We start from the raw sequence: 14,843 nt of genomic DNA, 5'->3' as shown, positions 1-14,843 counted from the left end.
CATAACTCTGTAGCTCCTTTCTCTTTATTCCTTCATTTTTCCCTTCTTTTTTATTTTCCAGAGTTTAATTTTTACATTTTCTCTCCTCTGGGCTGGTCTCTCTTTTCTTTTTGCACTTACCCGCCATCTGTGCCTCTCTCCCTTGACAAAGCATAATGGTCTGGTAGATTTTATTGCATGTGTTACAGTATTAATGTTTAACTGTCCATACATCCTATTCCAAAGAAAATATTAGAACGTTTATTGTTGCTCTTAAGATCTACAACCCTCAGTGAATCATTTTTGGAGTTAGTTCTGGGCAAGTTACTTAACCTTTCTTTCCCTCGTTATCCTCATCTGCATAGCAGGGCTGTGTCTGCCTCACAAACTGTGAAGATTAGAGACAAGTACATAAAACAATGACTAACTGATACACTGTATATGTTTGATAGTGTCATGATAGTGATTTTTATTACTATGATTATTAGCACATTCACAATCCCGAGTTGTTAAGACTCCTGTGTTCCTCTATAAGATGGATTCATTTAAAGTAATTCAAATTTCAGAGGCTCTAATTTTGCTAGTTTATCATAGGATCAACTTTACATACCTCCATAAGTGTTCTATTATTTTTCAAAGCAGTATCATGTGACATAAATGTTTCTGGGACTGTCCAGTGGGACTTGCTGAAATTCATACAGACAATCAAGACTAGATCTGAACACAGTGGCTTCATTTTACATCATTCACCAAGGAAAACTCTTGGAATCAACTTCACTAGCACCAACTCCCTTTCTATATAAAATTGCTTTTATTTAAAATGAAGCAAATAAAACCTCGCAAATAGATTTTTTTTTTCAGAAAAACAGTTTCCTAAATAGAATGACTCTGTGCTAAGGTAAACATACTAAAATGAATTATAGTTATAGTGACTCAAAGCCCGAATCAAAAATCTGAGTGTCTCCCCTGATGTTTAGGACACAACATCTGACGGTGATGTAAAATTTTAAGTTAAAATCATTATGAAAATTGGGAGCACAAGACAGCCAGGGTGATGGGCAACTGCCCCTTCAAATGGGACACCAGCTCTAAAGCTTCTACACACTATCTCAGATAGGTCTTTATGAGACGAGAAGCCAACTTCTCATGAGCAAAAAGGTCTCAGGTTATGTAAATGCTTCTTTTTTTTTTCAAGTTTACTTGAAAAACTATTAATTTTAGCTTTTAAAATGTATAAATGAATGTTTTTTCTGGGTCTCGTTTAATTGAAAAAGTTAAATTTTAATTAGAACACTAATTTGTAAAAGCCTACAAAATAATGAGAGATGCACACACAGATTTCTGGGGGAGGGTGCTCACTGCGGCAGGCTCACAGGAGAAGTACTGGCGACTACCCAGTGGTGAGGGTCAGGTAAGTACGCGATGGTATTTCCGTAAGTGTCAATGAGACACAGCAATTAAAAATACATTCTGAAGCAGTTGCAGGATATGAAAAAATGATCACAACATAGGAATTGTCAGTGGAAGAAAATGCGTATCCATATTTAGGGTGTATATCTATGCATATACACACATGCACACACACACAACATAACCTCAACTAAAACCAGCTAAAACAGGCCAGAAGAAAATACACAGACAGATTGACAGTTTTTGTGTGAATAGCATTAATTTCATAATAAATGATTTTGGTAACATTTTCATGAAGAAACAATTATATTTGTTTACATTGACAATTACTTGCATTTACGATTCTCCATTTTATTAAGAAAAACTATAAAACTTTTTATACTTTACATAACATTTTTAACTTATTAATGTTCTACAGACCTGAGCTACTAATAGAGGAACAGTTTAAAAATAAATTTGGCCAGATCTTGTCCAGTATAAATAATCATACGTAAGAAACTCACCAGTCGAGGTTTCCTGGAATTTTAAAGTTTGTCTAATCTGCTCTTGTGCTTTTCCTTTTGCTCCCAGCTGTACCATCCCCAGGGCCAGAGTTGTTCCAAGAGGGGAAATTAAGATGTTGTTCTCATGAGATAAACAAATGGCTTGATAAAGATCCACCGCAAATTCAGTATTTCTTTCAGCCCAGGGTCTTGAAGCTTGACTTCCAGAAAGAGTTAACAGGAGACTCCACAACAAGATCTTCTCCATTTTGACCTTTGCGTGCTGTCTAATTAGAAATTCAGTTTTCAAAGTAATCTGAATTTACCATAGTAAGCTCAACAGAAAGATTTCTACCTACTAAGAACTTTCTGTCTTACTTAGAACAAACTATGACAAGAAGATTCAGATACCACAGAATTTTTCATATTCATTCATGAAACAGTAGAGAATATATTGCAGGGGTTTTTAGTTAAAGGAGAAATTATAATTCTGGGCTATTATCAATAGCAATACTATCTCTGAATAGCTATATGATACTTTTTCTTATTTTTTCCCACGGTTTTAAATGGGATACTTGCAACTCTAACATCAAGGGAAACCTCTGTCCAGACGACCCTAAAAAGGTTTAAAGAACAAAAGGAGAAGTGGAATAAAAAAAAGTGAACACACTCCAGTGTGGTTTTGGACCCACAATATTAGGAAATTAATATATTCTAGATCAATTGAGTTAATCTGGCTCACTGCTTACAGCAACAAGTCTTACACTTTATGGAATTCCACTTCTGTAATGAGAAATACCCCCAAACCCACCTCATACTTTTCCAAAGGGAGGTGAAAAGACTCAGAAAAAGTTACAAAGGAACAAAATAACAATCAAATAGAAACAGTACAATAACAACAAAAGAAGAAAGCAGTTGCCAAAAAATCAAAGAGTGATTTGACAAACAAATTAACAAATATAAGAAAGCTTCAATTGAAAACTGTAACCAATTCACAACACTAATGACACTTTATTAAAGTGCTCTCCAGTAAAACTGCAAAAAATTCAACCATCTCATTACATCAGGAGCAGAGTGAGTTTTGCAATATTACAACAGACTTGGTAGAATACGGACTCTGAAGTATTTAAAATGAATGAATTTTAAATAAATTTTTAAACTATTTAAAATTTTAGTAACACTAATTTTACCTTACAAATAACACACTTCAGCCACTCTCAATAACTCTTAGTTTAATAGGTTACTAGGAAGGAACCCTTTATTGGGGGTAATGATGAAAATCTCTAGAACAATGTTTTGTTAGCTTAAAGAAATGAAGAACTGTATTTCCAGCATGTTTTACAGATTATGAGGGCTACTATGACCCCTAAATGGTTAAGAGTCACTAAGAATCATTGTTATATATAAAGATTACCAATAGTCAAGTACTTTCCAAAACCAAGCTGTAGAGTCATTATCTAGTTATTTTAAATTATTTTCTAATATATGTAGTTAAACACTATTTGTTTAGATATGCAATTTACAAAGGAAAAAATCTCAAAATGCAATCCAAAACAATTGTGAGAAAATAATACGTTGGTAAGCTGAAAATATAAACATATGCTATCAAGCTAATGCACTATTGAGGATAAAATTAATACAAGAGTTGTGAGTGGTAGTGCAACAATAGAGAAAGCCAGTGTGTGAGGGAAGTTTTACATGCAAAATACATTTCTGTGTATCCTTTTCTAATATATTCAATCTCTCAGAAGATTTCTGGCCAAAATATCAGTTTGTAGATATATCAGTAATCAAAACATTACTAGTACTTTTAAGTCATCAAGTGGCAGTTCATTAGGAACATTTTTATGTACTTGGTTTATATCAGAATAACAAATAATACCATGAAGGATGTAATTTTTCTCTTGTGGTAGAATCTCGGAGCTGTCCTGTCATTAACAATCTTAATAATTAAAATATATACTCTTTGAGCATCCATCTTTCCCAGACAATTTCTAGGCACTTAATAAACTATGAGTTCTTGCAAAAAAAAAAAAAGAAATTGCTTTAAAAAGTCACTTACCTCATTGCATTTTGGATTGTATGTCACCAGAAAGCACAGAGCACTGGTGAACTAAGCAATCTGATGAATAGTCCTATAAGAATTTGACCTTCAAATTTATAGTGACATCTTTTAAGGAAAATAAAAGTAATGTGTTAATTTAATACATTTAAATAATACCTCCACCAAAGTGAACTGAAATGCCGTTCCTCTGCTCTATTAAACACCCATGGTCAATGTTATTGCATACATACTTCATTCAAAAGCTATTTAATTTTAAAGTACTTACTCAAAACTGGCTTCTGATTATTCACTGCAGTGTTACCACTAGAATGTTCTTGCTGGGAAACACTAGTACATGGAACACCTGATCAGTCAAGGCCAACTCTGTTTATCTTAAACATTGCTTGATTAATTCCTCTAAAACCAAAGCAGGTGTTCACAACATTTGTATAAAAGGACTAACATGACCAGGTTAATGATAAATTATGAAATATGCAAGAATTCAGGGAGAAAACAGTAGAATTTTTAAAAATCATTAAGTTCTCATTATCATTTCATCCATTATTTCACTTCTTCTATAGTAAGTAGAAACAGAATGTGAAAGAATAGGCCAGGGGTTGTACATTTGCTAGCAATTAGTCCTTTTGTTTTTTACAGGACTCTCACATCAGATTACCAATGTATTCCATCATAAATATTTCAGAATGCCTACAAGAAAAAGAATAAAGCTAAATCAAGTCCAAAATGCAGAGACAAATTACTGCTGCGATTACAGAATTCTCAACAATTCATCAAATTATACAATAGTCAGAGGAGTTTCCTGTGGATACAAGGCTCATTTGAATCCTTAGGAAAAAGAATGAACATTGAAGAAATACACTCTTTATGTTGAGCAGAAACACCAGATTAAGATTATTGATTTACCAAATTATCAAGATAATACTGTCAAACACAGATAATTAGATAATAAACATTGGTGTGACTTTCATGTGCTTTTAAAGTTCTACATGACTTTCTCTACAAAGAGGTCATTAATAAAAAATGGATGCATAATGGAATGGGTTTTGATCTCATTTTTCTAGTTCAAATCAATCACCTCAATGGCAATCAGACATTAAACACATTATGTTACTCATCAGAGGCCTCTGAGAAGAGAGATGGAAAATTTGGTCCAGTTTTAATTAAACAAATATTCACTATTGCTCACTAAATGTAATATTATTTCTAATAAATTTATGAGACAGAAAAAAATTAATTTAGATATCTTTAAAAGGAATTCATTTTTTTTTAAAGTTTTCAAGGACCCTGTTAATCTCTTTCAGTGTCTTAACAGGGCTATAACTCAGGCATGAAAAGCCTGATGACAATTATAGGCCATAATCTCTTAAATTACTAAAATTCTTTTTTTTAAACACTTTTTAATTGAGTAATAGTCATTTTACAATGTAAATTACTAAAATTCTTAATTTCCCATCTAGGCACCTCTAAATGTTTCCTAAATCTTGGCTTCTATTCTAATATGACTTACTTTAACATAAGCAAACTCTATTCCAGCCTCAACTTCATAGTGTTGGAGATAATTTTCCAAAAATGGAGTTATGCCACAGGAGAACATTACCATTCTTCTTGTTCTACTCTGCAATTCATGAATAAGTCTGAATGTCCAAGACTATCATTCAATCAATGCTTTTCTATCCATGCAGTGACACCAGCACATATCCATCACAAGTACCCTTGGCTACCAAATTACTATGTCTGTACATTACCCAGAGCATAATGTGATTTACCCAGGAACAGGCCATTACTTTTCCTTCCAATGACAGAGACAGATACTCTGTCTTGGTAAGACCACTTAATGAAGTTGTTCTGTAAGAACCTTATGTTAGGGCAGTTCAAGCAGAATGTATATTGTCCTGTCTCTTGGGGAGTAAAAAGCAATGGCCATGAATTTCTCCTCCCTGGTTTAAGTTCTTTTAATAGACCATAAAGATACAACAACTGTCCATAAAATATTGCTGCAAACCTTTTAAATATTTTCACAAATCTGTTCTTTCTATAATTCTGTTTGCCGCTAGAGCATCAGGTAAAAAACAAATGTTCATTAGTGGGAGCCAGAGCATCTTGCTATAAATTTGAGCACCATCACTACCTCCACTGTAAAAAATAAACCTGACTATGTATAAAAATAATAACTAGGGGTTACAGGTTCAATCTCATTATCTTTCTTAGCATTTTATAGTTTTCTAAGTAAAAATATAACTAATTCCCAACTGAAAAACATACAAGCAAATGCTCTCAATAAAGGATGTATAAGTTAATTCTTCCATTGAAGCATGAATTAATTGCAGGTATTCTTTTCTCTACCAGTTTGCTCCATATATTTTGAGTGATAAGAGGAAAATGTTCTGTAAAGAGTACAGGTTAAATTATATTTAGTGCAGTCTACATAGTACAAAGTAGCCTGTTGCAAATTGTGGCACATCTTATTTTAATGTGACAAGTTCCTTTCACTGCAGAAAAATGGATCTTAAATAATTGAACCTAAATATTAATTTCAGAAACAGCTTATAAAGTCTTCAGTTCTATTAACATTTGATAAGCTTAAAACCCTGCTACCTGCCTACACAATTAGATGCTAGAAGATATAAGACATAATTAATAAATGTCTTTTAATTTTTCCCTTTGTGTGTGTTTTTGTTCCAAATTACTAGAGTAACATTAAAAGAGACTTTCATACTTTTAAAAGCTCTATTCTCATTAAATATAATTATGAGACAGTTTCTCCTAATTCCTTTCACAAAAGAGGTCCTGAGTCAATTAAGGATGGAATTAGGGTCACACACAGCCTAGTGCCACACACATGTAGTAAGCTACAGAGAGAAGTTCTGTCTATACGAACCAGGCTATTTCAGAATAATCACTTCAAACAAAGTCATCTCCAGGGGTTAAAAAAAAAAAAAGTAAAATAAATCTAGTAGAACAATTTCCAAATTGTAACAGAAAAACTAATGGGCTCATTCAATCTTTACTTCAAAAACCATTGCACTTTATGTGCCTTCACTTCAGAAAGCTGATGGCAGAAGTTTGTTCTATTTAAATATGTATACCTGGCATCTAAAACAGTCTTTGCATGTGCTTTCAATAACTGGATGGATGGATGGATGGATGGATGGATGGATGGATGGATGGAAGGATGGATGGAGGGATGGAGGGATGGGTGGGTGGATGAATGAGGAAAAGGGACTTCGCAAAGTATTTGTACACATTATCTCTTTAACATCTTAATATTCCTTTAAATTCTGGGAATATGGCTCATATTTGCTCCACTGTACTGTCACCAATCTATAATTCATAGATCATATGCTCTAAGTTTTTGAAATACTGGATTGTCCAATCAAACCTTCCAACTGATGCAAGAATTCTCTGCAATATCCCTGTGAGAGTTACTCAGCCTCTGCTTTAACATCTCAGGGAACCCTTTATACCAAGGCAAATTTTTTCATTTTTAAAAAAATAATTCTTTGAAACATTTCAAATTTGCAGAAAAGTTGCTGGTATAATACAAAGAACTACCATCCAGCTCTCTCCTTCTCTGTTTTCCCCCAATTGTTAACATTTCACCACATGTGTGCATCTAATCTCTCTTTCCCTCCCTCTCTTTCTCCTTTCCCATATATTATGTGTGGGTAAATAAATGTAAGTGGTGTGTTTGTGTGTGTGCATATATATATATATGTAAACATTATAACAGTCTCTGAATCATTTGAGAACAAGCTGCAAACACAATTTTCAATCACTCCTGAACATTTCATTCTATCTCTTATCCATCTATCCATCTATCATCTATCTGTTTAAAATCATGAGTTCACACCAATAATCCCAATCCAAAAATCTCATATATTCAAAGTCCTGAATGAGAAAAAGCTGCAACCTAGGATAGTCTATCCAGTAAGACTATCCTTTAGAATAGATGGAGAGAGAAAGAATTTCACAAAAACAAAAACTAAAAGAATTCAGCAATACTAAACCTATCCTCAAAGAAATATTGAAAAGTCTACTGTAAATAAAAAAGAGGCAGGATGCTAAAGAAAGGAGAAAACTACAATGAGTTGCAAGGGAATAAACATGAAGATGTAAAAGAGGACATAAAAATCATAAAAGGTTGGAGTGGGGAGCAAGAATATATAGTTTTTTTCTTTTTTTCATTCTTTTTAAGATGTGTTTGAGCTTACATGACTACCAGTTTAAAGCAAACAGATATATAGTAATAATGGGTTAATATACTTGAAAAACAGGGTAACCACAAATCAAAAGCATACAGGAGAGTCACGAAAACCAAAAAGAAACCAAGATAATACAAAAGAAAATTATCAAACCAATCCAAAATCTCAGGATTCTTTCTAGTTTACTCCCTTTCAGTTTTTATAAAGACTGTCTGTAACAGTGAGATACCCAGCTCTCATTCTCAATATATCTACTAATTATCCATTTATTTATTCAATATTTATCTGCCCAATATAACCAGTCTCTCAACCATGATGGTCATCTCCTCCACTCATCCCTTTGCCTTCCCACCCACTAATTCCCACTCCCAGTCACCCCTCCCATACTCTTGGGTCCAGTAGGCTTATCTCTGGTGGGTCTTCTCTTGGCAATTGTTACTTCCTTTCCTAGCCATGCAGTTGGCCTGCTGCCAACAGTTCTGCACCAAGATGAGAAGTGAAGATGGGAAGGAAAGGGGAAATAAGAAATCTTTTCATGTTTTAACAGGGATTGTAAGCTACTCTAGAATCTGCCTTCTTACAATTGGACCCATCAGTTCTGCTTCTACTCTTTCTTCACTACAGCTTTGAAATATTTGAGAATAGTTTATATATCCTATGAATTCTCTTTCTTAAGCCAGACCTCCCCATTTATTTATTTGTTCCTCTTGAACATGGTTTCCAGGGCCTTCACCTCTCTGACAACATTCTCCAACATTTGTTGAGATTGATTCTTTCAAGAATTTTTCTCCTACATCCTACATCTTTCCCATATGTGACTGTTATTCAATGAGAAGGAAAAGTAATATTCATAAAAGTTGCAAAATTTGGCTCAGCATTCACTTAAAGGTGATGGAACAGTGAACTGTCTTCTGAAAACCTTTCCTCTGCACCCTCTCCATCAAATTCAGACATATGCTCTACTGATGCTGGAAATTCTACTGTTAGAGTTTATTCCATTGACTTTATATAATAAGAAACAAGTGAACAGAATAGTGAAGGGTGAAAACCATGTTTTTTGGACTAAAACAGACCTAGACTCCAATCCCAACTCTGCCATCAATAATTGGGCACTCTCCTAAAGTGTCCAAATTTCAGATTTTAACCTTAAAAATACATATCTTTATATGTAATTATTGTGAGGCTTAAACGTGAACTTTTGCAGTTACTAAACAGACTAGGCCCCTATATGTTGTCAATCATTTCCTTTACTTGCCTGTGTTATTGCAAAATTCTTAAAATACATATATTTTTGAAAGGACTCTTTAAAATGCAAATGTATAGTAAAAATCTAATGTTATATGAATGAATTTACTAATGATTCCTACAGGATGCAATAATTAAAGCATCATAAGAATACTGGTTGCTTGGTGATGATGATTTTTATAAAGAAAAGCAGATCAAAAAGTAATGTATTGTGTTTCATAATAAACATTCCCTACTTGACTTTCCACATAGAATGAGCCTTTCACACAACCCCTTTTTTTCCTTCGAGGCTATTACCTCTTTGGTTGTGCAAGGCCACTCAGTTTTAGAGTACAGCATAACAAAGTTTAGAAGGAGAACATATGTAGTAATTTCTCAATAAGCACATAGAAGAATGGCTATAAGTCACTGAGTTAATAGCAAGAGCTGCTATTGACAGGTTTCACTGCATTATCAAAACCCTTTTTTAAGAAACTGTAAATAAGGTGAAATGCTTTTCTTAGTCAAGTTTGTAGATATTCACTCCATCAGTACATGTTTAATTTCAATGCAAATTGACTTTACAATGCAAATTGGCCAAAAGCATTTGGCTATTGGAGTAAAAAGAAGTCTGACTGGTTAGAATACTTTGCTCTGGAATTGTACATTTTATATAAAAACACCTGAGATAATACCAATTGATACTGCCCCCTCTATAGTCATATTTTTCCTTTACAAAGAATACAAAGAAAGTGAAAGGTGATGGATAAAAGCTGTATTAAAACACTGTTTCAAAATAAAGCTTCCTAAAGTTCAAATAGAAAGTAAAAGAAAGGAGCAAAATTCTTGATTCCTTTTTTTTTTTTTTGCATTTTATATACACACTTTATGTGACAATGAAATATTTTATTTTCCTTTCAATTATAATGGTTTTTTATTTCTCTTTATCTTCACTTCACTACTTGTTTCTTGGCATAATTGCTTGGCTCTTCGTTCACGATCCAGAATTTCTTTGGGGAACAGATTTTTCTCATCAAATACTGCTTTCAGTGCTACAAAATGATGAAGAAAATGGCACATAAATTCAACTTGGTAAAAGATCCAATTAAATGAAATAGTGGGGAGACATTTTTGAGTTTCACATCTTCTAAAAATGTGTATGTTTCTAAAACCAAGAGTGTATTTGGGAAATATTCCTCCTAAGCTTCTGCTATTCCTTTTAGTTCAATTTAAATTTAAAAGTTAACTTTTAACAGTGTTTGTTCTATTAATGTATTTATACCATGATATAGACCTACCACTTAACAGTAAAAGACTAAAGAAGCTTCTGTTTTCCATTTTTGTTTTTTTAATCTACTTAACAGCTATCAAATACTCATAAAAGAGCCAAGAACAAATTATTCTGTATTGAAATAAGACAATTAAAATCATCCAAACACAGTCTGACTGTCTGCATGACTGAACAAGTGCATCTGCAATCACATCCTTGTAAGATACTTTGATCTGCAGGGACCTGTGGCTTCAGTGAAAAAGGAACCAAATTATCCCGGCGAACGGCTATATTGTGCATCAGGGAGAAGCAGGAGGAAATTATGCCAGGCATTCAAAAAAAACCATTTTGGCCTCTTGCTAAATATTGTCATTTCAACAAATGTTTATTGAATATATATTATGCACCACGTTCTGCGCTCAGGCATAAATGGGACACAAATATGACTAAGTCACAGGCTTCCTTCCAACTGGTAGAAAATGGGAGCAGTAGCCAAATAACCAAAATATCAGATATACCAGGATACCATGCTAAGAGAATCTGAGCAATGTAAATTACGGTTAAACCTATAAAAGGATTATAACAATATGCAGAGATCAGAGGGAAAGCTTTAAGAACTGGATGCTATTTGCGTAGATCTTGAAGCCCAGAGAGGATTTTCACTGATGGTGAGAACCATGGAGATGAGGAAGGGTTTACAAGGAGGAAAGGAAATGTCAGCTCGAGGGATCAAAGTGAATAAAAGTACGGAGAAATAGGAGCTGCTCTACAGGTAACTCTGAATAATTCAGTACAATTTAACATAAGTGTAAAATATATACAGGAGAGGAAAGTAGAATGAGATTGGAGCTGGAATGGGGAGCACTTTAAATGCCAAGCCAAGAAATATGAAATAAGGGAACTACATACATATTGAATAATTTCACAGTACAGAAGCATCTTTCTATATTTGTACTTAAAAAAAACAAAAAACAAAACACTTCACCTCTCATACAAACATGACTGGATAAGTCAGTATCTTGCCCCTTTTGCTCTTGGAATATTATATAAGAATAACCAGGAAAACAAGGTGAAATAACCCCATGAACAATTTCCACACTCAGCAAAACCCCATGAACAATCTCCACACTCAGCAAAACCCCACGAACAATTTCCACACTCAGTAACCTGCAGCCTACAAAACATGAAGAAGGGCAGCCAGACAGCTGAGGCTGGGCAGAAGTTACACAGGATAAACCGCTAAGTGTGGGGTGTAAGAAGTCCAGCAGTAGCGTTTCAGAAAGCGTTAGCAAAGAGATGGTCACTAAAGATGAGGGACTCACCCCCTGGTCCAAATGCTTTATCTTTCATTTGTATCTATGGCTGCTACACAGAAGTGAACGAGGCTGGCAGCAAAAGCTGCCCCCAAACTCACTCGGTTCAGAGAAACACATGAGGCAGGACTATATAAAGAATCACACCTACGAGCCATTTTCTGCTAAAAGCAGCCCACCTCTGGAGGCTGTAAAACTTGAAGGCCACACTAATCCCACATCCCAAGCTCCCACCCGAGGACCTACCACAAATTTCACGTCTAAGAGCACCAAACTCATTAAAGCTAATTGATTAAAAGGGTAAACTAAAAAAAAAACTAGCATAGCATGGACACAAATGTATTATAAGCAAAATTAAAAACAAACCAAAACAAAATTTTAAAAGAGCAGCAAAACTAATCAATATGTGGCTCACCATCAGAAAAACGTTGCCATTGGACAGACAAGTAGTGTTACGAAGCATTTTGTCAAGCTTAGCTTTAAAATTGATAAATTACCTGCCTCTGTGAAAGGCAGATCACAGAGCAAAAGTAAAAGAACTCAGGGAAGAGATGAAGATGCAACGGGAAGTGAAGAAATGTTGGCTGGCAGAATGCAGGAAAAATACCACAGGTGAGAACAGACTGCGTGCAACACAATGGGAAACAACAATCGAGTGAGAAAAACAAACATGATAAGGTGAAAATTAAAGAGAGAACAAATTAGAGAGGGAAATAATAGATATTGAAAAAAGATCCAACAAATGCATAAATGGGGTGAGTCCTTAAGAAAGAAAAATTAAGCAGAAATACTTTAAGGTATCATGTAACAAAACTTTCCTCAAGTAAGAGACACCCTGACATATATAAAAATGACATACTGTTAATTACCTTTTTAATGACCCTATCTATCTCCAAAGAGAGTCACCTTATGGGATACTTGGGGGTTGGTAATTTGGGGGAACACAGTTCAGCCTAGAGCACATATTCTGGAACTTTTAAATGGTTGATGAACCTGCAGAAACTTCAGTCTTGCATCTGTAGTTTTGGTAACACTTCCAAACACAATCACAGTTTTATTAATATGTCTTCACTTTGCCAAAATCTCAGTCTCTTTACTTCTTGGTATATGTGGTATTTCTTGGTATAATTTAATAGCTTAGAGACAGCCAATCTTTGTTATTGGCCTGAGACAATTTTTTAAAATTGTGACAAGGAAGGAGTTTGGAGAGATCTCTAGTGGAAAGAAGGAGTTGGGGGCAAAAAGGATATAAATAAAAGAACTAACTTTTGTCTCTCCGAGAGAAAAAAAAGGATAAACCGTGTACTAGAAATAACAGACTCAGAATAGTCAAAAATAAGGCATATCCTCTTCAAGTCGCTAGACTTTTAAGACAATCACTTGGCAGCCAAACAAAATGATCAGTTCACTCAAAAGGAGAGAAACACATGCCCTGCATTCGATATCTTCATAGCAGTGATCAATACCAGTGGACAGTAGAGAGAATAACACCCACAAGATAAACAAGGAGAGAACATGAGAGGTACAAATATGATAAACATCCAAGCAGTCCCTCAAATCTGAAAACCACAAACAGCTTCAACATGCAGGGAATTCAGGGACTATTGTTCCCAAGAGTCCTTTTTGAGGAAACGACTATAATGTAAACTGAGAAATGACTGAGGAAAATTGGGGGAAAGATTAGGTGGTAAGCACCGAACGTATCTAAACATAAAAGTGATGACAAATTAGAAACGCCACATGCCTGATGATGTAGAAATGATACAATTCACAAAAGTTGGGAGAGTAAGAAAGAAGACGTGATACATCAGTAACAGCTAAGAGACGAAGGACTTAAACTGACAAGTCAAGTAACCGTAGTGTAAGCAAACTTCACAAAATAAAAGCACAAAGAAAGGTCGTATTATTGGATAAAACTGTACGGTGGAAGAGGGGCAGGGGAATGAGGAAACATGCTCATTTTATCATCAATCAGCATGGATCTAATCATGACTGTCTTAGAAAAATAAAGGGTGGGAAGAATCTTATGAAGCTATGGGTATAAAGATACCACCAGAACAAATGTATAACAATAAATAAAAACAATAAAAACAAAGAAACAGATTACAGGTCCAGTGAAAACTTCAAAAAATATATAAACAAGAAATAGCAGAAAAGAGTAGGAGGAATACAAAACCAAAATGTCTAACATATTAACAGATTTAAATGTGCTCAATTTCATGATTTTTTTTAAAAAAGAATTTTTCAGTTGGATCAAAAGCAAAATCCAACACACATGTGAAATAAAGGGACTCCGAATTTTTGAAATAAACAGATTGGAAAAGTACAGCAGGCAAATCAAAATCAAAACAAAGCAAGGATTGAAATCAAAAATAATAAATGCCTGCAGAAACCCTCCAAGGATACACGGAAACTCGTAGTGGTGGTCGCCAGAAATACGTGGAAGTGGGAACTAAACAGTTCAGCCTCATAGAACGGAGGGAGACTTCTCACTGAATAATTTTTATATGTTTTAATATTTGCCCAGTATGAATATGTTTTTCATGTAAGAATATATTTTGTTTTTTAATAAGACAACAGTGAAACCTGGACCTATCTCCTAAGCAAAGGTACAAATGAAAACACTTTCCACTGGCCCAATACCAGCAGCACAAGACGGTGTGGATTTCTGGGCGTGAGCAGCTGAGTCTGTCCTCTGACTGCAGATAAGCACCTCAGAATCACGAGGCATTCTGAATACCTTAGAGCTCTCCCGAGGTCCACTATGAAAGCCAAAATACTACTTCTGAAATAAACTCTAGCTGTTTTGCTGAAATTTGTCTCTCAAATAGCTGAGGAATTTTCATTGTAATTGACTGGGTTGCAGGACAATTAACTCAATAACTAACCAATAGGGCT

The 14,843-nt window shown here is 34.5% G+C and overlaps 2 protein-coding genes across 3 annotated transcripts in view; both read right to left on the bottom strand.

The window, feature by feature from the left end:
- The window catches only part of SERPINI2 (serpin family I member 2), a 28,104-nt gene extending 23,790 nt beyond the window's left edge, over positions 1 to 4,314 (bottom strand). The window contains exons 1-2 of one of the 2 annotated variants that reach the window (XM_032484893.1): positions 4,202 to 4,314; positions 1,893 to 2,158 (exon numbers count right to left, since the gene is read on the bottom strand). In XM_032484893.1, the coding sequence (XP_032340784.1) occupies positions 1,893 to 2,139 (247 nt within the window). In that variant the 5' untranslated portion in view covers positions 2,140 to 2,158; positions 4,202 to 4,314. Of the gene's footprint in view, positions 1 to 1,892; positions 2,159 to 3,933; positions 4,042 to 4,201 lie in introns of those variants that run through there. The other variant, XM_032484888.1, reaches the window with a different exon arrangement.
- Positions 4,315 to 10,216: 5,902 nt separating this feature from the next.
- Positions 10,217 to 14,843, bottom strand: part of WDR49 (WD repeat domain 49) — a 121,682-nt gene continuing 117,055 nt past the window's right edge. Inside the window, exon 18 of the mRNA XM_032484883.1 lies at positions 10,217 to 10,414. Coding sequence (XP_032340774.1) covers positions 10,284 to 10,414 — 131 coding nt within the window. The 3' untranslated portion in view covers positions 10,217 to 10,283. The remainder of the gene's footprint in view (positions 10,415 to 14,843) is intronic.

This window comes from Camelus ferus, chromosome 1 (assembly GCF_009834535.1).
Source record: "Camelus ferus isolate YT-003-E chromosome 1, BCGSAC_Cfer_1.0, whole genome shotgun sequence".
NCBI lineage: Eukaryota > Metazoa > Chordata > Mammalia > Artiodactyla > Camelidae > Camelus > Camelus ferus.
This window is presented reverse-complemented; position numbering and strand designations above follow the sequence as displayed.